This window comes from Aquila chrysaetos, chromosome 5 (genome assembly GCF_900496995.4).
Source record: "Aquila chrysaetos chrysaetos chromosome 5, bAquChr1.4, whole genome shotgun sequence".
Classification (NCBI taxonomy): Eukaryota; Metazoa; Chordata; class Aves; order Accipitriformes; family Accipitridae; genus Aquila; species Aquila chrysaetos.
The window spans coordinates 51,108,364-51,134,315 of NC_044008.1; the positions used below are offsets into that span (position 1 = coordinate 51,108,364).

The 25,952-nt window shown below is 38.0% G+C and overlaps 1 protein-coding gene across 1 annotated transcript in view; it reads left to right on the plus strand.

Moving 5' to 3' along the window:
• Positions 1–25,952, plus strand: part of ADAMTSL3 (ADAMTS like 3) — a 189,045-nt gene that overhangs the window by 27,731 nt on the left and 135,362 nt on the right. Inside the window, 1 exon segment of the mRNA XM_030013720.2 lies at positions 3,827–3,946. Coding sequence (XP_029869580.1) covers positions 3,827–3,946 — 120 coding nt within the window.

The window sequence follows — 25,952 nt, forward strand, 5'->3', positions numbered from 1 at the left end:
ATAAGCTATTCATTTTGTCTTCTGCAGCTGAAAGTGGAAGAGTAATTTAGTCTTTAAGCACTGAGGTGGGGAGTGATGAGTGAGGAAGCAATCATAACCTAAGATCAAAGCTGTGCTCAGAGCATAAAACTTTGAGTAAGAGCAGTGCCATTTTACACTTCCCAGAACCTACATACATTGTCTACTTACCAGGATAGTTCTCCTTGATCGCATAGGTAGAATGATGTAGCATGGAAGACCTTATTTTTTTCAGTTTCTGACTAATAAGTTACATGTTCTGATTAACCGATAGCTAGAAAGATTTTCAAACACAAACCTGTCTCCAACTTTTAAATTTTCTTCTTTGTCAGTATGGTAGTACACACTTCCTTGCTACCTGATGTATTAATTTAAATGCATTTTAGGCAGTGATTATTATTATATCTGGTTTGGCTACATTATCACCTTCTACTGTCTTCATATGTTTAAGAAGATCATAAAAGCTGGTTTAAAATGCCCATTCTAAATCTTAAGTGTACTTGTAATTTGACACGTTTAACTTAAAGCTATTAATATTAAACTGGCCATTAAACAGACTTAAAACACTAGCATGAAATGTAATTGTTTTCTGAAACTTGCACTTGCAGTCATTAGTTTAAAACATGAATTTATATCAGATTAGCTAAGTCATTCAGAGATGATCCCAAATATACTGTAAACCCACAGATGCTTGAAATTTGAATTACGTTTAAGCAAAATTGCCCATAGAAATATAAAAGCCTCATAAGGAACATTGGTAGATTCCTCAGTGGGGAATAAAGTGGACTAAGTGGAAACAGTATGTTTTGCGTTCAGTACAATGTATGAATGAAAGTGCATTGGACACATGCAGCTTATTTGAAGGTTCCTATATCTAGAGGGAAAAAATATTTTTCTGCTACTTTGATGAGTTGATACAGAAGAGTTCTTTGAGCATTTGAAGGTTTGATTTTTTTAAAAATTAACTTCTTGATTTGGGTTGTTTACCAGCTGTAATTACTTGGCTTCAACATCGGTTTGCCATGACAACTCATAGCGTGTTCTTAGTAGATTTTTATTTTTAATTAAATGCTTTGCTGCATTCTTCCTTACTTTAGTTATAGTGGGTAGGTAGCAGTACCTATTGGTGTAGTTAGCAGATCAGTTTCCATTGTAACCTCCTGTGTAACCTTATAAAACATTCATCTTTTACATTGAATTTTTCCATGCCTGGAAGCCAGATTTTACTTGCCTTAATGTAGCAAGCATTCTTCTGCTTCTCCTGTGGCTAGCTGCTCATTAGCTTTTAATATGAAAATTGAATGTGTGTGAGAGAAGCCTTTAGTTTTTCATGTCATATTTATTAAATTGTTATTTCAGCTTCAAATGTTGGCATCTTTTATATTCAAAGCATAATACTAATGAATGTCCAAAGACTTTCTATTTTAAATGTTTAGCTTATAAAGATGAGAAACACAAGCAATCTAAGAAGTGTGGTGGGGTAATTTGGATTCTCTTCTGTCTGTAAATTAGGCAGCTCTTTCAAAAATATTGTTATAAATCACTAGCACTTAACACTATTCTTTTCCAAAGTATTTTATAAATATAAACTAAACTTTGCAGTACACCATTAATGTAGGTCAGGTGGTGTTGTAATTGTGTTTTACACCTGGGGAAACTGAGGTAGAAATGTTATGTACTTTCACCCCAGCCACTCAAGATTTAGAACACATATCTCTTATCCATTAGTCCTGTGCTGAAATCATAGGATTACATCATTGCCATATTCCCTCACATAGGATCTATCGATAGCCCATTGAAACCAGTGGGGAAGAATGCCAGATTATGTCAGCCAGTTTCATGTCTGGGTTATACTTAACATGTCAAGGTTTGCATCCGCTGCAGCCAGCTTGGATTCAGCATGAAGCATGACTGTGGACCTCTCTTGGTTGCTTTATGGGGAAACTATTGTTATCAAATGTAGATTTATTCTCCATATTTTATGATTTAATTCTGCATAAATAAAGTCAGTTGGCTAAAGTGTACAAGTGAGACCACTGCTATAATAGGCTTTATAGAAATGTCATGATAACATGATGTGAGCATGAATTACTCTTATGCAGGTCTGATGAAAAAAAGCCTCTTTAAAATCTTGTTCAGTCTTGCATGCTAAAATATGACCTTTTACCCTAGTCTAGACATGTCCTTTGCAAGCTATTTCTAGTTGATATGAAGATTGCTTGATTTAAAACAAGTATGTTAATCTAATGCTGTCACGAATGATGGGGTTTACAGTCTGAAAAGCTGACAGCTTCTTCTTTGCAGAACAGAGTAAGCAAAAGCAACCTGAGCATCTCCAGACCTATACTGCAAATGACATGTCGTCTGCCTTTTATGAGATAAGTTGTGAGCTTCAGAAAGTGAACTTACTGCAAGACAGAAACTGCAGAAGGTCTTGCCTTCCTTTTCCACCAAAACCTGGTTAAATTATGTGGATTACTTTTGAAATCTCTAGTTATCTGGCACTGAGATTACACACCTATATTTGGTACAGTTCTAGCTGACAGTCTGGAAGCTGGTTGATGGCCACTGCTAGCTTTCATGTAAAATTACTATGTATATGTCAAAATATAATAAACAGTTTAATTAAACCCCATTTATTAAGTTGACTAATTGGGAAATGTCCAGCAGTAACTTGTACATTTCAGGCCTTGTTTTCTTCCCTGAAAGGTGTCAACCTTTTGGAAGGTAATTTTCATTTCCTTGCCCTTTCCACTCTCCCCTAACCACAGCTGGACTCAATACTCTGCATTCAAAAGATGATTGCTTAGTTTCTCTATTATGCAAACCAATTAGCTTCTCAGGGTAGACTTACAATGTAGTAGGAATAAGGACATAAGAGTCCGTGCAATACATTTGCCGTATATCTGGGATGCTTTAGACCTACAATGCAATGACAGGGTATTCAACCAGCATGTGTTTCTCATGTCTACCACATTTCAGGTGTGTTATCATACTGAACATGCATAGATCAGTAAAGCAAAAGCCATTTATCTAATAAGTGCCCAGGTGTCAGACAGCCCAGTTGGAGGTACTGACTCTGATTCTGACAGAATTAGCTCCTCTGTAGCTCAAAATGGTCCCTTCTTCCTCTCCCAGTCTGTTCTCAAATTGCTTTTCAACAATTGCGAATAGCATACAGAACTAATATGGACCACTGCCTCGTGTTCAGTCATTCCCCATTCCCCTCTGATTTCTTCTTTGCAGTAATATCTTCCTGCAGGATAGGAAAGTAATTCACCATGTCATGTTTTCATAGGTTACCCTACTTTGAGGAGGCTGGACGAGATGAACTCTCAAGATGTCTTCCAAGCTGTTATTCTGTGATTCTATGTCTTTGTATCTTCCTGTAAGAATAGTTATACAGTATTGAACCAAAAGCCTGTTATCTGCAGCAGCCAGTAACTGTCTAGTGAAGTGTATAAGGAAAAAGAAAGTGTAGTTTAATGTTGCTTTTCCAGTGTGGTTTTCACAGTGTCTTTCAGCAGTGATGGTTGATAAGGCAGGGATAATATCTTTTTGTTTAATAGATGATTCTGCTATTGAGGCATCTTGTTTGCTTTTGAACCCCTGTAAGCATTTGGTATATCGTCGTCACACACCTCTGTAGCAAAGTATCCACCCAAAAATACTGTGCCTGAAAACACATAACTTTTTTTTCCCCCCAAGAAGTTTGTGTCTAGTCTTTGCAATTATATGCATAGAGTTTTTTAAAATTTTGACTTGTGTTTGTAGTAGCTGTAATGTGACCTTTCTGAATCTCTTACAGACAAGAGCAGAGCAATCCCAAGGTGCATACTTCTTGCCTGAGTTTGCACTTTCTCCACAGGGGAGTTTTCTTGAGGATACCACGGGGGAACAATTCCTCACTTATCGTTATGATGACCAGGTCAGTATGCCGTATGTGAAAATGATAAGAGATTGTCACATTCATGTAACTCTGAGATATAGATTACTGTGAAATAAAGATACAAAGTGTGTGTTATCTTTTGAAGACACATCAAATTTATAGCAAATTGAATGATAACACACTACATGAAATGAAAATTAAGGCACTTAAGTGTATAAGTAATAGATCAAAACCACTTATGGAAAATATTATTTGGATGTAGTAGAGATGAAAGCAACAATGTTTTATTGATGTGTTAATAGATGTTTATAGTTAGTTCTCTAAAATGTGTAGAATTAGAGGTGGTTGTCCTTTCTGTGAATTGTTTGATGTATCCTAAATTGTTTTATTTCATGGATAAATCAGTATAAGGCAGATCTTGCATTTCCCAGCTTGTGAAAAGTCAGCAAATTTTATTAGTTCATGAAGTTTTCAGAAGGGAAGGTTGAGTGAATTATAAAGAACCAAATGTGAAGCATAATAATGGATGAAGCAGAGTGTTTAGAAAGCAACAAATTATGTATTTTAAAGTTAAAGATCTTTAATGCTTTCTCCAGACCCCTAGAAACATTATGTTAAACATGGAATATAGATATAAATGTAAAGAAAGCAACATGAAAGAAATGCTGTTAATCTTGGCAAAAGATCTAAAGTAGACCTAGGAAATGTGTGGCATGCTGTGGAAATTTACTCATAACACAATGTGTTCCAGAAGTCAGTTGAACTTCACATCAAAACTGTCTGAATTACATTCATAGACACTTACAGTACATTTCTTAATTGAAGAGGAGGGAATTTGTTGGGAAACACTCCCTGTAAAAGTGAGTGAAGAGCCAAACTTGCCCTGCAGTCACAAGGTATGGTTCTGTCAAGTGATTGGCAGCTTTATTTTGAAAGATGGTCTCCTTGTAGGAGCTACTTTGTGGAAAAATAGTTTGCTTATCACTACTCTAAAGAGAGAACTGAGATGAGTTTATTAAAGCTTTAGACTGAGTATCTTTTTAGGAACACAAAAGGAAGCAAAAAAGATACAATAGAAAGCATGCTGAACTACTGTAATTTATATGAATTTAGTTTAAATATGTTTACAATAATTCATGCTTTTGCTACCCTAGAGGGTCTTGATTATCAACAGAAAAGGTACTTAGATAAGATGTCCCCTGGACCAAACACCTGGGAAAGCAGTAACTTACAGGACAGTAAAATGCAGCTGCAACTCAGGCTGCATTTAATGACAGTAGTTGAAAAACACTATAAAGGTAATACACTTTGATTAAAATAGTTTCCATTAAATGGAGCATATTTTAGAGAAGGTTATAAATCAAATATAACAGAGGGATAGTCTGAGTCTTTAAATAGACTGTTTGGACTATGTGAATAGCATAGGTGATTAAAAAACAAACAAAATACCGCCCCCCCCCCCCCCAACCCTCAAATACCAGCATAGGTCTATACAGAAGCCAGTTCTCAATTCCATTTGATGGAAAGTTTTCCATTAATTCCATTGGGAACTGAATGGGATCTGGGATCTGGTCAGCTTCTGTTCTTTCACAAAGGTGATCCAGCTTTGAAGCCTGCTCTTCTCAGACACTTGGTGAGCAGTATGAAATTAAGTTTGAATTCTTGGAACTGAAAACGGTGCTAAAACATGAGAATGTTGAAAATAAAAGCAACTGTGTTAGTAGTAGTTCTTTTAATCATAGGATGGTGATAATGTACAGTTGTAGTTTACTTATGCTTTTGCTGAAATGTTCATACAAGTGGTCAAACCGAGCCAGAAAACTTGAAATTTTCTTGTTTTCTGTGTATCATTGTACCCTTTCATATGACGTTTACTCAGTGAATGGAAGAAAGTCTTAATCCAGAGGGTGAAAATCCTTCATCACATAATTTCTTGAATTTTTGTAAGCTGGTATGGATAGGCTTGGTATGTGGTAGTTGTGATAAGGATATGCAGGTGAATAAAAAGAGAGGAATGTATGTATATTCAAAGGCCATTTTTAATTACCTAATGTATCCAGCACAGAAATGGAATCGGTACAGGAAGGTTGCCACGTAATAATAATAAAAAAATGCAGTAGCATCTTCTCGCACACCTTAATTCAATTTTAGCAATTCACTTTCTGTTCTGGCCCACTCTGAAGGGGTGCTTGCCTGTGGGAAATACATTCCTGCCTTTTCCGTCAACATCAGAATTGTCCTGTGGGCATACCTACAGAGTCCTGGTTTTCCTGTATGTCCTAAGTTACGTTAATGTAGTTGAAAATTGGAAAAGTGAAATAACCCTATGCACTTGACCCCAACAAAACAAGAGATCGGTGTTTTCTGATCTACTGTGAAGATCATACTTCCGTCTGTATTCATGGAAGGGAGCAGAATAGATAAAAGGGATGAGAGGTTGCTAAGACTGCGGCATGGGGGTGGGAGAAGAGGGTGGGTCACAACCTCTGTTTTTTCGGCTAGCCAACAAGATGTCGAGACCCTTGCAGGAAAAGTCATCCTTCCGTATCTTCCCAAGTGTGCCCTTCCCCCCTTGTACTGTTCCTCATATCCAGGCCAATAAAATTTCCAGTTTGTTAGGATAGATGGATATTATTTTTATATAGCATCATCATCGTCATGATCCAAGATTAGTTTCCTTACACCCTCCAAACACAGGAATGTTTCAAAGGGGTTTTCTTTGGCTGTTGTGTTTGATATTTTTCAAGCAGGGAGCCAGTTTAATCAGGATCATTCATTCCTTTGTTAGTAAGTAATCTCAGTAAAATAGAACTAGCTGTTACTTAAATATTCAAAAGTATTTGCTATCTGAAAAGACACGCTTACAGTTTGAAATGGAAGATGAGTAAGTATTAATGGGAACACACTGTACTCTGTTCTAGCCCAGCAAAATTACATACGGATTCATGTTGTACATGTAAGATAGTACATTTTGTTCTGGTTTAATCTGGCAGGACTGTGGTCTCATTTTTGTACAGGATTGTACTAAGCCCTTTGCATATTCAGTTGCTATGTGTGTACTTAAGAATTACATGCAGATGAAATTCTTTGCCTAGATATTTTCAAAATTCACTGAATCTCTCTCTTTTTTTTTTTTTTTTTTTTTACCCCCTCTATGACTATAGAAGACCTGATTAGATACTGCCACCTTTATTCACTGAGGTGACATCTGGACAGAATGGTACATTATAGTTTTGACACATTTACTGCTTTATCTTCAGGGAAAAAGAAAAACAGTGATTCAAAGCAAATACTTTTGAGGCCTCCCAAAGAGCAGAAACATAGAAATGTTTACATTGAGCATTTCTTATAGCTCCTGCATTGTTCAGCAAGCTATGTCTTGCATCAGTGCATTGCGTACTGCATTTCTAAAATTCTACTGAGTCAATGTAATTTAAATCTAACAGTACCAAATAGATTTTGATGCATAGCCAAAGACTTCATTTGCCATTAGAAATTTGAGACTGAAAAAAAATGCCCCTCTCCTATCATTCTTGAATGAGTTTTAAATAAATATATAAGTTATAACCCTTCCCCCAACTTTGAGATACAAGTTGAACCTTGCCATAAGGAATAGTTTCCTAGTTTTCTTTCTGATTACTTTTGGCTTTTCACCTTTTAATCTACTACGAGGAATTTTTTTCTTTTCCAGAATACTAGTACTACTGGAAAGCTTTCTTGCAGAAATAAAATGTTCTTGTTTTCTGACACTTAAGGTATTGCTTCCAAGTATTAAAACCATTCCATATGACGGACCACCAACAAGGACAGCAGTGAAAACTTGGTTGGGCTGCATATGTTTGAAGTACCTTTCCACTTTGATTGGCTGGCTGAAAGAGACAGCTTGGGGCAGGGGGGAGTGGGGAAGAAAAAAGAAAAAGAAGTTATCTTATTTTAGGTGAGAAAATGTTTGCTTGACCACTTAGCTTTCTAGCTGACCTTGCTCCTTCTAAATTTTATGATGTTTACCAGTTTAAACTCCTAACAAGGACACCCCGATTCTGGAATTAGACATATGGCACTAAGTAGTCCAATCTTGGCAAAGAAATGCAGTGTTTCTAAACAAATACTTTTAAAAAAAAATACAGTCAGGAAGAGTGGTAAATATGGGCATCTTTAAACCACCCAGCAAGCAATTAAAATAATGAAAATCTGCACTTTCAGACTTGAGTGTTTAGCCATGCGAGGTAAAGTAGAAACCAGTGAGTCTGTTTTCAACTAGATATGCAAGTTGTAATAAACAGGCTGAGGCTGTTACAGTTCTTTTAATAACTAGCTTTTCTTGGGTTTGCTAGAAAAGTCTGCTATAAAGTGAATGCCAAAATTGGGAGAGCAAATATTCTGATATATGCCTTGTCCTCCAGAAAGAGAAATACTCTGGCTTGGTTTCTGCTTTTTTGGGGTTGGGGCAGGGGGGAGAAGCATGGCATTTAAAGCATTAATTAAAAAATGGCAGTGGAACCCAGGATCTGGATGACTTCAAAAATTAAAGTAGAAATAAACGGATGGAACCTATTATTCTACCTTTTTATTTGTAGTCAGCCAGCGATAAATGCTGGTGTTTGTTGTGTAAGTTTTTCGTATCGTATAAAGTAAACTATTATGTGGACAGAAGTTGTCTTACGGATCCAGCTGGGCTGACAGCCATTTTTCCCCCAAATTCTCTCCTGCTTTCCCCACTCCACCTGCTGATGATTGCCATCCTCTCTGGTCTGTCTGCCTCTGGAACTGTATGTGAGTCACAGCCTGGTTTTGAGTATCAGCTGCTTGCCGGCTTCTGCTCCTAGTCTGAGCCTTTTTATTCCATTGCCAGCTAGTTTGCATGTAAATCACCAGTGAAATGGAGCTAGAAATTTTTGGGCTTGGAGATGAGTCATGTAAGGGACAAATTTATTTCAAATTAACACATCAGTGAAGACAAGCTCTAATCCTGAGAAGGGAGTAAGATTTGTAGTTAGCGGCACGCTTGCTACCTAAGTACATAAAGCTCCAGCACACTCATTTTGAGAAGGAGCCAGAAACTTGTGTTATACTGTGACATGACATTTTTGTTGATACCCTGAAGAAGGAATCAGAACTATTAAAAAGACTTAACATCTTGAATCTCAATGTGTAACTTTTCATTTAAAGAACAAGCTGTTCTCAAGTGGGCATAAACTATTTCAGGTGTTTTTCTACAATGCAAATCTTCCACCAGCAAACACTCCCAGTGGTTTCATTTATGTATTCTGAGAATGAACTGGTAGACTTAATTTTCTCTGAGCACCAGAGGTGCAACTGCTAATAGTCGGCTACCTGAATTTCAGCATTATGTTAGAAATACTCCTCTTCAGCTGAGTAAGGGACTGACCTTGCTGTCTTTACTCAGTCAGTGTGCTGATATTAGAATAACAGAAATTCCACTGCCTTGAATTCTGTAAGTAGTTCCATCCACTTAGCTGGGATGTCTTGTGTAAGTAACAAATTATGACGTCAGGTTTGTGGTACTCCATACTAATCCTATGGGTGTTAATAAGGAGTTTTAAATCATGTTCAAAGAGTTTAGAGCCATGTTTATGAGGCTGTGTGAAGATAAAATGCATCATTTGGTGTGTTTGTGGAAAATTAACTGAAGGTGATGTTAGGTGCTCTGTAATATTTTCAATTCTTTTGCTTGGTTTTTAGATACCTTTATTTTTTGTTTTCAGGTTTAATTTGGACCTCTTTAATTTTAAGTTTTTTTCTTTGTTTCTTTGGTTTTAAATATTACTTGGATAAGGAAATTAGCTCTGTAATCAAGTGAAATGTGTTTCTGATTGTGAGGGGCTGAGAAGGAGGCAGGGATTAAGAGCAAATGAAAACCACTTACGATTTCAGGCAAAACTACTCTTACAGAGACTGGTACTGTGTAAGTCAGGCATGATCCTATTCAAACAATAGTTTTGTTTAGGCTAATTGCTTGCTGGAAGTGTGTGACTAGCATATGCACAAATAATTACATCATTAGTGATATATTCTTGTGCGTGATAGATTGCTTAGTGAACTGACAACTGTTTGAACATACTTTTGTTTATTGGCAAACTGCATGGGGAACTGGCACTTTTTAAAGCACCAACTAATATTTTAAACTCGGGGTTTTGTTGTTCAGAGAAAATAGTAGAAGTGCTGCATACAGTACATTTTTCTTTGTGCACTAAGAATTACAGACTTTCTTGTTTTGTATTACTGCATTAGTCCCAACCCTGCCAAAGGTCTCTGTGTGTAAATCATACTTACAGAAGCCAGTAGGTCTTCACCTTGTGCAGGGTAAGTGCCTTCACAGGGAATCTGTAATAATACAATTTCTGCAGAAAACACATTTTATATCATTTCAGTTTGGATCAAATACCTACTATGAGGCTGTAATCCTATTCCACTAAATTCCGTGGTAAAACTCATTGGCCTGGATCCTTAGTCCTTCTGTGACTGTGATGATCCTGGCTTCAGCAGCTGGCAGAGAATTCTCAGGTAGTAGAAGCAGCCCCTCATTTGCAAGCTCCTTCCCCAAAATGACTTCTCAAGGAAGAAAGGAGAATGGACATAAACTTTCAGGTGTTTCTGTTATTCCTGCTCCCCTGGGTGCTGGACAGGTACTGAGGCTGCTCTAATGGATGATAAAAGGCTGTACAGGGATGCATAAAGCTTTGCTATATACCCCTGCTTGGAGTGGTGTTGAGAGCAGCTTGGACGCAGTATGCAACTGAGACCCCTGGCTTGGGTAGAAAAAAGATTCAGATTAGAGGAAATACTGTTTGTAGGGACTGAGTGAATGACAATCAGGAGTGTCTTTTCCACTAATGGAAAATAGAACTTAATTGTTAAAACACATTACCTTCTGATATACTTATTTCTTCCTTTTTTTCTTGGACATATCTTTGGGGCCACAATTGCATGTTTATTCAGTTTCAGATTGGTCTGTATCAAAACAAAAAACTTTAATATTAAAGTGCCTTGGTTTTGTAGTGTCTCTGCCATGTACATTTTTCATAATGGACTGAATTTTTTTTAACTCATGTTCAGTGTTTCATGTTCTGAGGTGTGGTGGGTTAACTCTGGCTGGATGCCAGGTGCCCACCAAAGCTGTTCTATCACTCCCCCCCTCCTCAGCTGGACAGGGGAGAGAAAATATAACAAAGGGCTTGTGGGTTGAGATAAGGACAGAAGAGATCACTCACCAATTACCATCACGGGCAAAACAGACTCAACTTGGCGAAAATTAACTCAATTTATTACCAATCAACCAGAGTAGGGTAATGAGAAATAAAACCAAATCTCAGAACACCTTCCCTCCACCCCTCCCTTCTTCCTGGGCACAGCTTCACTCCCGGATTCTCTACCTGCCGCCCCCAGTGGCGCAGGGGGATGGGGAATGGGGTTTACGGTCAGTTCATCACACGTTATTTCTGCTGCTTCATCCTCCTCAAAGGCAGGACTCATCACACTCTTCCCTTGCTCCACCGTGGGGTCCCTCCCACAGGAGACAGTCTCCACGAACTTCTCCAATGTGGGTCCTTCCCACGGGCTGCAGTTCTTCACAAACTGCTCCAGTGCTGGTCCCTTCCACGGAGTGCAGTCTTCAAGCACAGATTGCTCCAGCGTGGGTCCCCCACGGGGTCACAAGTCCTGCCAGAAAACCTGCTCAGTGGGCTCCTCTCTCCACAGATCCTCAGGTCCTGCCAGGAGCCTGCTCCAGCGCGGGGTTCCCATGGGGTCACAGCCTCCTTTGGGCATCCACCTGCTCCGGTGTGGGGTCCTCCCCGGGCTGCAGGTGGATGTCTGCTCCCCCGTGGACCTCCCTGGGCTGCAAGGGGACAGCCTGCCTCACCATGGTCTTCCCCACGGGCTGCAGGGGAATCTCTGCACTGGTGCCTGGAGCACCTCCTCCCCCTCCTTCTTCACTGACCTGGGGGTCTGCAGGGTTGTTTCTCTTACATGTTCTCACTTGTCTCTCCGGCTGCCATTTCTGTCTGTCCTGCAACTTTTTTTTCCTTCTTAAAAATGTTACCACAGAGGCGTTACCACTATCACTGATTGGCTCGGCCTTGGCTGGTGGCGGGTCCGTCTTAGAGCCGGCTGGTATTGGCTCTGTTGGACACAGGGGAAGCTTCCAGCAGCTTCTCACTGAAGCCACCCCTGTAACCACCCCCCGCTACCAAAACCTTGCCACACAAAGCCAATTTAGAGTTTCCCCAAATACATTTTTCAGTTCCTAGCAATAGATTTAAGATCTTCTGTACCATACCACTGCCGCCCCCTCCGCCCCCCCACCCCGCAATGAGCAGACAAAAGGATGTGTACTTGGGCAAATATTCTACTGTAACAACTTTAACTCAGTTCTGCCACATGAAACTAGTAACAAGACACCTGATGAAATGAATTAACAATATACAGACTAGATGTTCATTTGACATTCTTTACTGGAGACCAATAATTAGATTGTGGGAGATCAATACAATGTAATTTGAATTTACCACTGACCTCCTCATGCCCCCAGTGCACCCCCAGCAGTTGGCACATGTACTTATCCAAGAATTTTGAAATTGATAAAGGCTTAGCTTCAGACTTCTAAATTAAGACTGAAAGGTCTGGAGGTAGCAGAAATTATTCCATGCTCTGGCATCCCAGCTCTGACGCACCACTGCTATCATCCATTAATAAGACTTCATTGAGATATAGTGGAGAAGTGCTTCTCAATCAAAAAGATATATTTCAAGTACTATAGGAAACTGTGCTTGGAACTGGAAAGCTGTTCTTCGGATGTACATGGAAGAGAGGTTGTTTTAGGGTGATAAAGCCCAATGGTGAATTAATCAATTTGTTTACAGAATGCTTACATTTTAGAACTACATCTTTTCAGTGGTCTCAGTCAAGACCAGAACAGATTGTATCTAGTTTTTCAATAATATAGGTAAATTTATTAAACTTCTGAAGCTGTTCAGAACTTTTGTTAAGTTTTGCACAAATGAGAAGATAAAATTGTTGTATTGCTGAATTTTTCATGAAGGATTAATGTGATGAATTGGATTTTTTTTTCTTCTGTGCTGCTTCTGCCACAGATAACATTAAAAGACCCATGAAAGTTTATAGCAGCTTCTCTCTCTTAACATGGAAAGCCTTAGTGCAAAAATAAAAGAAACTTCATTTTATACTGGCTCCAAAATAATGCTAAGTAAAATGCTTGCTTGATAAAAAGAATCATTCTATATAAGGTGTTTCTGATATAATTCTGTTGTTTTGCAAGGCAGTGGGTAATTTAAATGCAATTTACATTGTAGAACATGTGGATAACATCCCTCACATCCTTGACAGTCATCGTTTCAGGCCTGTCCAGGATGGAAAACAGATTTATAGTACAGGTTGGATGTCACAATGACCTTTTTAGTGGAGATATACTTAAGCCTAACTTTCGTCCAGTTTGTATGCCGCTAATGTGGAAGATGCAGTGAAAAGCCTTCTTTTAACAATCTGCATATCTTGGCTTTGTGTCTAGAAATAGTTAAAATGGTGCTTGATATCATTAGCACTTGGGTAATGAACCAGCCTTGGGAAGGCTAAAGAACAATCTCCTTACCACTTCAAACAGTTATTTCACTTTGCACTATTTCAAAATAACTGTCAGTGTTGCCAGTAAACCTAATTTATTTCTACTGACTATTAGACTTCAAAAGCTATTTGCTCATAAGGAAGAAAATTACATACATTAATTACCAATTTTGGCAGTAACAGCAAAAATGGTAAATGTAGGTTCTTGAGAGGTTCACCACTGACAACCGTATTTATTATTTTCAGAGCTTAGAAAGTGCTACAGGTTGTGATACTGTAAGACCTGAGCATTTTAATGCTACTAATGTGAAACAAACTGTACCAGGCTTCACAACACACATAATAATATTCTGTTGATATAACAACAAAATAAGGGGACTGTCTCTTCTATTTCCCAGCTTTCAGCAACTGTCTTTTCTGGTATCTAATTCAATAAAAGTGTGTTTATGTGATGTAGTCAAGTGATCTGGGTGCAGCATAGCTATGAAGGGCATCTCCTTGAGTGACTGGATGCTAAATCTTTAAGCTGTTTTATAAATGACTGTCTCAGTTTGTGAAGGGGAGATATGCCTTTGTTACTTGGTTATGTTAAGAGACTGATAAGGTAATGATTGATGAAAAAGGAAGAAGGTCAAACATCTTTGAACAGAGGAAAATGCCATTATTCACTGTTTTTTGTTACAGAAACCAGAACTGATTTGCAGGGCAGGTTGTAGAATGGGCAAGAATGATTGAGCTTCAGGATCAGAACAAGGCTAGGTAGAAGAAATAATGTAAGGAATAATATCTTCAGAATCAGTTTGCCTTTAAAAAAAAAAAGAAAAGGAATACTTGAAAAGAGAGACTTGACTTCTTGCCACTTGAGCCTGTGTAATCTAGCTTTATAAAAATATCTTATTGTTAGTAAAATTTATTTTTTTTGTTTGTGTTCTCGTGCTGTAAGATAAAGTATTTTAGTGCTTTGATGGTATAAGCCTTTCTTCAGTTAAGATTTTTATGTGCGTAGGAGAAAAAAGATTTTTAAAAAGGCACAAACCTTTAGCTGATTTGCAGGTTCGTGAAGCAAATGAGTATTTGCACATGGGTGAGACAATTTAGTAGTAATATGCTGCTGTATGCTATGGGATGTTTTTGTAGTTTTTAAAATAACCCTTGGGAGATGGTTGCAATTGTAAATACAAGATGATATGTTCTCCTTTACCTGATTATTTAGAATTTTGTCCAAAAATCATAATAATTTCGATAGACTTTGGATCAGGCCTTCATTTTTTTAATGCAAAAAGAGATTTGCCATCGATACCAGGCAGATTGGATTCAGGTACCCCAGAAGAAATACTGTAGAGTGTTAGACTAAGGCATTACTGGAAAATCAGATAGAAGCTGCAAAGCACAAGCATCATTGTAGCCTCAATATTCTGCAGAGAGACAAGTTCAATGTTTTTTTCAAATCTGGTGTCAAAAAGATGTGTGAAAACTTGCTGTATAGCAAACTTTATTAATTTGAACAAACTGCTGGCAGATTTGGTGAGGATCACAGAATTTTCTGTGATCTATACAAGCAAAACCTATTCACACACCATGAATGCTGAAATGAATTTTATTTAAAATATTTGCTCTGTTTCATTAATTATGTTGTACTGAAATCACATCACCAAATATGGACAAAATGTGGTTTACTATTCCACTCTCATGCCCCATCTTTGCTAAAAATGTGCACATTTGCTTAAATGTGTAGCATATATGTCAATGATCTTCCTTTGTCTAAATGTTATAGTTTTATGTGGTATAAATCTGAAGAAACAAGCTGTGCTCTTTCAGACAGCTCATATAATGCCTCATAATATCAGTATAACATATGGCAAAATACCTCTTTTTGTTATACCGCCTGAAAAAAAAAGACTTGCAATGCATCAATTTTTACTTACAAGAAATGTAGTGCATTGGCTTGAATGTTTTTTTGATGTGACTAATAGGTGATGCAAAATATGTTCAAATATCAGACTATAAACCATGAAATTTTACCACCTTTGAGTGCTGGCTTCACTGGTAACTACTTGCATTAGGGTAATATTGCATTCTAATGTATGAATCAGAATTATATCCTACATATTTAAGTACTAGGGCTAAGTTTTAAACTTGCCCTGTTCTTTTTATTCCATTTGAAAAAGATTTTGTTCTTTTTGCAGGTATTTTTATCCTTTACAATGAACTTGCCAGTTAATGTTCATTCTTCTCTTGCTCCTTCAATATTGAGGCTATAGGATAGTCTGTTTTTCTCATATTTTCAGCTCTGCATTCTAATGAATGTGAGGCAAAGAAAAGGAGGGTGAAAATATTTCTTGAGTGGTCCTTTTTCTATGCGGTTAAGTGACTTCCTTTTAATGAAGACTATTGCCCCAAAAATCATTTTAAAAAGGATGTCTTTAGAGTGTCAAAAGAGATTATCATCCTTCTAAGATATAATTATAATCGAAATGATCTCCTGTACTTTGCTGCATGAGAGACCAAGGTGCTGCATACCAAAGGGAGGTTTTGCTAGCAGCACCATGAAGTCTTTCTGAGAATTGGTTCTACATATGTTTGTTAATATTTTGGTGAGTGTGGACAGAAAATTTGGAACACTGTCTAGAGCAGATAGGATAGATGACCTCTCTTGCACAGACCTCACAGTCTAGGGCCCAAACACTTATGCACATGCATAACTTAATTCTTGTGAGGACTCCCATCTACGTCAGTGAACTACCCACATAAGTAAAGATGCACATGTGCAAACGTGTTGGCAGGATCAGGGCCTTGTTTCCAGCCCTGTTCTTTGAAATTCCATGCTTAAACTCCTGTAAGACCCCAAAGAGAGAGCACCTCTTGGGAAGATCTGAACATCCTCTGTTCATATTGCAGTGAGTGAAAGTTGAAATCATTTGTGTAATACGATGGGGCCAACAGGTCTTTCTCTTTCATAGCTCAGATGTGTACTGATTTAATAACTCCCTGTACTCCAGCGTTGTCATAAAGCTTACCGTGAATTGCAATCAGTCTAGTTTACATTTTAAGCATTACTTTTTCTTAAATGAGGGACTTGAAACCATTTTTGCAGATTGACGACATCAGAAGATTTTCCAACTTAATGAAAAAATCCAAATGACCGCGTAATATTTTCAAAGAACAGACTGATGGAGGCTGGCCTGTTGTCAGAAAAATAGTGTGTGAATTAACTTTGCTACATTATGATTTAATTTAAAATTAACTTATGGTTTGTTGACAACATTCATATTTCATAGAATAGGTGTAGGGTGCAAGTTTTCTGTATTTCCTACCATGAAGAAAAAAACCCATTAACTCTGACATCTGTTTTTAGCACTTTCCTTCATATTTTTGGATGAATGCCTGGCAAAAGCTGGAAAGCGACTAAGAGATCAACCAAAGATGGCCTAAGGGCCTGTTCCCAGCTGGTACGACATCTGGAATGTTATATATAGTGGATAAATTCAGAGTTGTAGTTTAATAAGATTGGTATTCAAGTATTCGGCCTACAGCAAAGGACAGGACAGTGAAGCTGACAGCATGCATGGTGCATAATATGTCAAGGTGTCTGAAATATAATTTGCTGGGTTTTCACTTTCATTTTGGCAGATCCCTTATGCTTATATATAAACTTTCATCTAGTATTGTTTTGAACCCTTACTAAATAAAGGGTGAAGTCATGTTGGTATTATATCCAGAATCTTATCTTTTCACTAAGCTTAGAGTATGTCTGGGTTGGTTTCTTTTTTCTTAGGAAAAAAGTGCTAAAGACAGATTTTTATGAGCTGACTAGAAATAACTTAAGCTGCTACCTTTGCAAATTTTAAGTATATGCGGTCTTTTACAGTGAAGATTTTACAGAATCATAAACTATTCAGGAATCTGGACTTGTGCTGTACGGAACCATACTTGCAAGATTTATATCTCAGAAGGCCTGTTTTTTTTTCTATTTACGGCTTAGTTAATCTTCTGACTGTCTAATCACCAAACTGTAATTAAATATGTTGCTAGACAAGACCAAAAAGTTTGCAGGCAGGGATCAATGGAGAGCCACCTGCTTACAACAGCTCTGAACATGGGAATGCTAGGTCAAGAAAATGAGCTGAAGGTGATTTCTGTTTGCAGTCCTGTAACTACACTAATCAGACAGTATGCTTGCAAGTCCCTCTACCTTTGCATTGCCTTTTTGTGTCCCAATATAAGGTAAGCATTGCATATGTTTTGCATTGAAGCCCAGAAAAGGATATAGTTAGTGTGTCTAGTCCAGCAACGGGCAAATCAGTTCACGTGACTGGGGCCAGACCATGGCTCAAGGCTGCAGCTGGGAGAGAGTTGGCCAAAGCATCACTGTGTGGGGCTGTCCTGTTCTGCACGTGATCCCTTGCTGTTTTGCAGCGCTATGGTCTTCTCTCTCCGATCTGCATCTTTCCTGCAGGATGCTGGAGCAGGGGGTAGTCTGTGAAACTGCACTTCTAATATGTACCTCACAGGACTGTGGCAAGGGAGTGTGAAGTGGAGGAGGGCGTAGTGTGTGAAATGTGACAGGGCTGTAATTGATAGAGAGTGCTGTGATGTCAGGTCTTATTCCTCTGTTTTTTTAAAAAGGACTTGCTTGATAATTCCTCAGCACATCGTGGTTATTTCTATGTTGTTTATTACTATGCAAGATCTTGTAGGTGAAGACAAGGTACTTGAATATGATTTGGCAGGAGACCAACAGAGTCTAGGAGGAGATGGACCTAGAGTGGGAAGAGAGATGACTTTTGCAGCTGCACTTTGGTAGCAATTTAGATTTGGAGGTGGGAAAGCCAGATCTGAAATGACTGCAGCTGACAAGGAGAAAGCTGATTTGTCTACAGGGTGGTGTCATGAAGTGCTGTTTAGCTGGTGGAGATGTCAACAAAATCTTATTATAAACTTGTGTGTGTAGTGCAGGTGTATGTCCACGTAGCGCAACTGAAGCTTGAATGGCTGAGATCATACGAAACAAGAACAGGGTAGGCTGTTCATTCCATGATAATACTAACCAGATAGAAATATTTAGTTGTTATATGTAGGAAAACAGAAAAAAAGGGGTGTGATTAACTTGCAAATCTTGTGACTGTCTCCTTCTTACCCTTTCTTGTGCTCAGCCAAACTTGCTCTTTCTTAGTGAGTTTGGGCATAGCCAGCAAAATCCCTATTGATATCTACTGCTTTATTCTGGTATGCAAAATAATAGTAACAAAATCTAATTGTAGGTGGTGCTTATAAAGTAACATACTTTAAAAGAACAGATATTCTTGGGAGAGGAACTTAGCACCTCCTATCACAGAATGTGGAGTGATTGCTTTGGCTTTTATCTTTTCCTTTTGGGATGATTCCACTTCTGTAGTATCTGTCATTGCAATACTTTCTATTGAGTGGTGCTCTGAAGAGATCTAGAGTCTTGATAGATTGTTAGCCAACATGCTCACTTTTCACTTTTCTGTATATCCATGGGTTATAGAATATTTACAGTTGACTCAAAATTCTTCAGACTGAATATCATAAGTATTACTTTGCCTTTGGAGTTGCTACCGTTGTCTGTTTTCATCTTAGCCCTTCCCTGATTCTTCTGTTCTTCTGTCCAGATAGACCGTGTTGCATTCTTTCACAGGCAAGCCTCCAAGCACTCAGGTAGCCTAATGGGTCTTCCCAATCTCAGACAGCTGTTTTTCTACTAGGATAACTTTCACTTTTTCCAGACTATAAATAATGCATATTTAGAACAACAAAGTGGCCACCTAAACCAAACATTATGTTAAGGCATAACATGATGTTAGCACCACAGTCTTGTGTGATTTTTACAGTAACATATTGCCCAGTCTCACATTGCTATCTGTTAATTTAAAAATGGTATAATCTGATGAAAATAAACAAACAAACAAAATAGTGGGATTGGAAATGATGGGGTGGGTGGGCTATAACTGACAACCTTAAATCTAAGACTGCTAGCTGTTTTCATAAGCTTTTATGTGTTTGGGGTCTGATCATGTACTTGTAACGCAGACCAAACTTGCTATGTCCCTGTTATCTGTGCAGTAAGAGTTTATGTGAATTAAGTTAAACCATATGGAGTAGATATTAGTTTACATAAATAGTGTAGATTTAGTTGGAGGAGTATTGTCAGACTGAAGATGAAGGATGTGCTTCTTGCTTGGAATTTAATAATCATGTTAAAACATCTGTACACTTTCTAGAAGAGATCTATGGTTATTGTCAACACTTTATCTATTAAATACCATTTTGTATAAGATTTTATAACATATTATACTTTGGGTATGAAATATTAGTGCCAGGAACAGAAGGATTTACTCTTCCATACACAACTCCCTATGTAGCTTCTTTGGTAAATGAGTTATACGATGCAACATGAATATGATGTTTCTAGATCAAAATAGTTTGTCCCTACAATGACAGAAGGTGTTTATGTATACCCTTTTGTATTCATTGCGCACACTTATGTAGATGCTGTTATTTTGAAGTGAAAACACTATCTTGTTTGTTAAGGAATATGTGTTTATTTTTAAATGAAATAGTGCTACTAGCAATCATGTAAACCACTCTGTAAATGGAATTTTACCTGGGTATTATACGTACTCTTGTCTTCAGGAGTTGATTATTATTTATTATAATTCAAGAAGGCGGCAAAACTCATAGAGCTTCAGTGCAGTCACATTGGGGGGGACCCGGTAAGAATTTGGTATAGAACTTTGAAAGAACTGCACATGAAATCATAGCTCTGATAGCAGGAATTTTTAACAAGTCTATCAAAACAAGGGTGGTACCAAATGGCTAGGGAATAGCTAACATAGTACTGAAATATATAGAAGGGAAAGAGCCAGGAAACTCTGAGTGTATCTGTCTGATCTTAAGTGTATAAGGCTTTGGAATGCTTTTTGAGGAAGGAATAATTAATAACATAAAGGTAAATGGAAAACTCAAGAAAATGGATTTATCTGGAAGATCAAACCTATCCTAACTCATTTTATACCTTTCTTTGATCAGTTTTCTTTTTTCCTTAAATGAGGGGAATACAGAGACCTCATTTATCTAGACTTTGGTAAAGCCATTTGATATAATGCCATACTGGAAATTAATTTAGAGGAGATGTGATCTGGTGTGTGAAGTGGGAAATGAATAAGGAATGGGAGAGGAAGATAATAACTGTGCCGAAAGCGGAATACTAGCCTAGAGAAAGGTTATACACAGAGTCACTCTGGGACTAGAGCTGCTTAATGTTTCATTAATGACTGCGACAAAAAAAGATTAAGATTGGGCTCAGTACACTTTATGATAAGATAAAGTTGGGAGGAACTGTCAATACAGATGAGTATGAGAACAATACAGTAATAACTGGATGACCTTGAAGATGGGAGTAATAAAACAAAGTGCATTGTCATGCACGTAGGGACCACCAGCAAAAATGTCTTCTTGGAGCTCATAAATGGAAACAAGGCAATGTAGAACTCAGTTCTAACTTACTAGTACTGCTGAGGTCTAATATGGAAAATAACATTCAGAAAAAAATAGAGAAAGTTTATCAGTGTGATTAGGGAATGGACAGCATAACAGGTTTCTTTATACTGGCTGAAGAAAGGTGTTGATGACATATGATTGCTGCCCGTCACTGCATGAGGCTAGAAAAGGAGAAGTAGTAATATTTAAAGACACTGTGGGCACACCAATAAGTGTATGGGCCTTCAGTTAATCTTACTAGAGGGAGGGTTCCTAGCCATCTTGTGAGTAAGATTCTGAAGTAGCTGCCCAACAGGTGTATTGAGAGGGGGAACAAACTGACATGTTTCATTACGATACACAATCATTTATAGAAATGTGATGCTGCTGCAAGTCTATATTTGAAGCCTCAGGAGCTCCATTCCAGAACTGCATTTTTTGGAGTACCAGTTGTGGGAAAATACAAGCCATGCTGGTCATGCATACATATTTGAGTTGTTTAACACATTGGCAGACAAAAGTGGTATCTTTTCAATGTTCAACTAGTTTGTGTGTATGTTATTTTCTGTGCTTTAATAAATATTTAGTAACTAATATATGAAATTAACAGTAGATTCGGGGACATTCCTAGCCTGTATTACTTGCTGAAGTATTTGTGCATTGCTCGTTCAGATTTTTTTCCTTGTTAGAATAATTTTTCTTAGCAACCTTTATAGTTATTAACCTCTTTGTTTAAAATAAAATTCCTTCCATTAACCCAACATTTCATAGATGACATGCAGAGATGAAGAAAATTTCCAGACGTTTTTTGCCAATGAGCAGTAATGCATATGCATCCAGATACTATTCAAGTTGGTTTGGCAATAGCACTGTAACTTTATAGGTTTATATGCTTACACTAGGATGGTTCCTGCTGTTTTAAGTATTGTCCAGAGGATATATTTTCTTAAATGAAAATTGCTTGAAACCATTCATTTTTTGTGTGACATGTGAAGGTATCAATTGCTTTCTCTTATTGCCTGTACGGAATAGGAAATGTTAATGAAACTTAACTTCTGAACCTCCTGATTGATTGGTAAATTCTTGGCCACCATGTTGAAAGATCATTGTTGCAGATCAAGCAAGTGCTCTGTTTTACTCTTTAAAGGTCACACACGAGACAGAAAAATAGGTGAGCAATAAAAAGGGGAAGGGTATTTGAGATATGTATAATGTATTAAAATTTAATCGCAGTTGTCATTAAGCATGATACTATGGGAGATCTACCTGCTCCCTCCTTTTGTCTATCCCTGTTCTTTTGTCTGGCCTTATGTTTTCTGCTTAAAAATCTGGTCCAAAACTATTGAAAGCAAAAGCATTGGGATTTCACTGTGGGAATTCTTCTACAGACTTCAATGAGTCTCATTTTAAATCATGAAATAGTTTTCTTTTTCTTTACATAAAGATGTGGTATTTTATAGCTCACGTGATGCAGGCTGCTGCACTGAGACTTTAACGTGTGTAGTGATTACAGGATTGTGCCCTTAGGATTCTAGAAAAGCAGGAGGTTGAGTGTAGATCCATTTTAACTCAATTCTGCCTCTGAGACTGGATTCATGCTGAAGAAGAGTGGGGCACTGCTGATTTCCAGTGCAATTAGACTCCATATGTTACACATTATACTTTTTGAAGGATCTGGCTGGTAGCATGAAGGGTCTGTATCAGTTATAAGCTGTGTACTTTAAATCTTCTGCCCTCATGTATTGTATGTTTGAATTTCATGTTTCCCTTAAGCCTAGGGTTTTATCCAGAGAGTCTCCAGACCTGTTTTTGTCTCTCTAATGTGCAGTTAAGCACCAGGTTTCAGGTGGGAGGGTGACAGCTAATAGCTGGGAGGCATTAAAGCTTAACTGTTTGTCAGCTGTACCTGACTTTTTGTGGAGACTGATTAAAACTGCTCGACTACTTTTATTGAGACAAAGTTACTGGAGCATGGACGATGGTTTTGTCTCATAGCAAAAGCCTTTCTGTTCTTACTTTGGAAACAAATTTTGAACAGATTTTCTGAGGTGGAAGGGGTCCTTCATAACACTTTTCAGGGAGATAGTGTTAGGCATTCATGCAGAATTACCAGACGGGTATGTCCTGTGCCTGAGTCATTACTTCTACTTTACCCAGCAGTATTTGGCTTAAAATCATAGTTAAGATAAAAGGTAACACAGAAGCATGGAAGCAAAAGCCTTCCATTTATTGTAGAGATATTGCCAGTCATTTGCCATCATAGAACTCTGACTAGTTATGGGGAGTGATTTTTGGTATTCCACATTTCTGCCAAGCAGAGAATCATATGAAAATAAACATTTTTTACCACTCTTAATGCTTTAATATATCCTCATAGTTGTTAAAATAACATTTGTAATTTTTTACTGGAAATACTTATATTTGTTATTGTTTAACTGACTCAGAAACTTACTGGCATGTGCAACATTTACCCTTCCAGATGAAAAAGGGATGATCCACTTGACACAAGTAGCAGAGCTCCTCTGCACAACCTTAGAAATGTTCACTTTGTAGATAAGGTCATTGAGGATAGTCTGTGTTTGCTCACATTTGAGCAGAAATCACTATTAAGGCTGAATTGAGATAAGATTTTCCCAGTCAGAAAATGGACGGCTTAAAAATTGGCCAGCTATTATAACTACTTTTTATCTGTGGTCTGAACAAGGAATATGTTTGAGATATCCTGTGTGTGTTTTCAGCTAATGCCCAGGACTCTCATAGATGGTGGCTCTGAATGAACAGGGCAATTAGCTGGGTGCCCCTTTGCTATTTGGGTCTGGGTGACTTCTCTGACTTTTAGTCTGGTCTCTTAGTAAGACTTAGTGAAGAAGGTATGTACGTGCCTGTGCCTCAGTTGTCACCTAATAATTTATTTTTTTTACTGATTTCATCCAAATTTGACAGAGGTGTGACAGACCCCAAAATGTTAAGTTTTACTGTATGGTTTGTACAAATAGGCATTTATACGCAATGGAGAACTGCTACAAATGGCCTTTACTTGAGTGAAAGGCTGCAGCATGAGTTAAGCCTGTATTAGACATCAGAGAAACCATGTGGGATCTCAGCCTTGTTACACAAATCCATAGGGAAACTAACTTGGTTCAGAGACCTATGTAAAGTATTTGTGAAAGTGTACTAGCTTTTATGTGGCAGTATAATGGATGAAATGCAAATGCTTCCCTGAAGCTGCTTATGAATGCAGTACCATGCAGACCGTGAATGACAGTATTTCTCATTTCTCGTGTTTCTTTTAGTGTGAAAATGTATGTTATTGGGGTCAATGCAAATCTCAATGGCAAAGTTAGATCTGCACAGGTGTGAGGAATTTGCCCCATCATTGCCAAAAAACTACAGGAGAAGAAAGCACAAGTACAATATCTCACCTGTACAGCTTATGTACAGCATCAAAAGCCAAGGTTTTGATATATATAGTATTAAAGCCAAATACATATAGGATATATCTATAGCTCTTTTATATTGGGATGTGTGTGTATATATTCACTATCTATATATTCATTATACTCCTTTCAGGAAACAATGTATTCTTGTGGCTAAAGAACAGAAGTAGCCATCAATTTTTGATATAATCTCACATTTCTGATTTTGTCCAAGGTTTCCTGCAGACCTGTCATGCTCAGGTGTTGAACGGGAGACTCTGCAACTGGCTGTTCCTTGTGCTCTCCTGCAGCTGGAGCTTGTTCTCTGCTACTGTGGGGCTGTGGCCTTCCCTCCGAGACTCCAGACACAGCTGCTCTGGCAGATCCTTTCATTGCATTTGGCACTGGGATCTCTGAACAGGGGAAGGGCCAAAGCAATGTATTCTGCTGCTTTTGGTTTGTTTCTGAGTGAGGAGCTGCTAAAAGACGTATCACTCTATAGCCCAGTACTGTGGCCCTGGCATATTGTGTGGGCCAAGACAGCTTTTCTCATGTCGTGTTGCCTGATGTGCCAAAAGTTTCTCCTCATGTATTCAGCGTCACCCATCTCATGCATTGATGCAGAAGAACTGTGAGTGTTGGATCCTATGTCACATGAGAAGTGCTAGGCTTTCCAAATGTAAACCCAGACAACTGTAAACTCTACTTTGCATGCTTTGGCCTTGCAGAACTTCAGGGCAGGGGATGATTTGTTAATCTTTATCTCCTCTGTGTAATTAGATACTGCTTTTGTGAAGTGCTGTGCAATCTTGGGTTGGGTGGTGCTACACAAAGTTAATAGATCTCTTACATTATTACAGAACATTTAAACCTTTCTCTGAACCCCACCCTGTGAAGTGTTCTAGAGATGTATGCCCCACTAAACAAAAATACAGACACTGAAGTGGTTTCTGTGTATTTGTTATTTTTGCATTAAGATTTTTCTATGGGCTATATCATGAGAATACAAACTTCAATGTGTATTGCTTATTATGAAACTGGAAGTGCTGTGGTTTCTAAATGGCGGAGTACTGAACTTGGGAGGTGTTTAACTTTTCTGATACTGATATTTTAAAAGCTTCATGTATATTTTGGTTGGAATTTTTAATTAAACTGTATCAGATTGGTACTAGATGTCAGTTAGAAACAGGTGTGTCATGTTACACACACCCTCCAGCCAAAGTATGGTCTGATAACTGAAGAGTACAGGTATCCTTGAAAGGAGTGGATATCAATCTGCTTGGATACTAAGTTCATTTCAGGCTTGCATTAGGAGTCCTTGACGGAAGACTGGAGGCAGTGTATATGTGCATGCATGTGTATGTATTTTTAGGGATTAGCAGCAGTTTCAATGCCAAATGTTTTTGTACTGCTTTTTTAAAAGAACATTTTTTTAAGGCACATCTAGAAATGCAGTCCATTGACTAATCTGTAGGTAGCTTTTTAGAGGGTCCTTCCTTTCTTGCAAGGTTATCAGTTCATGACAAACC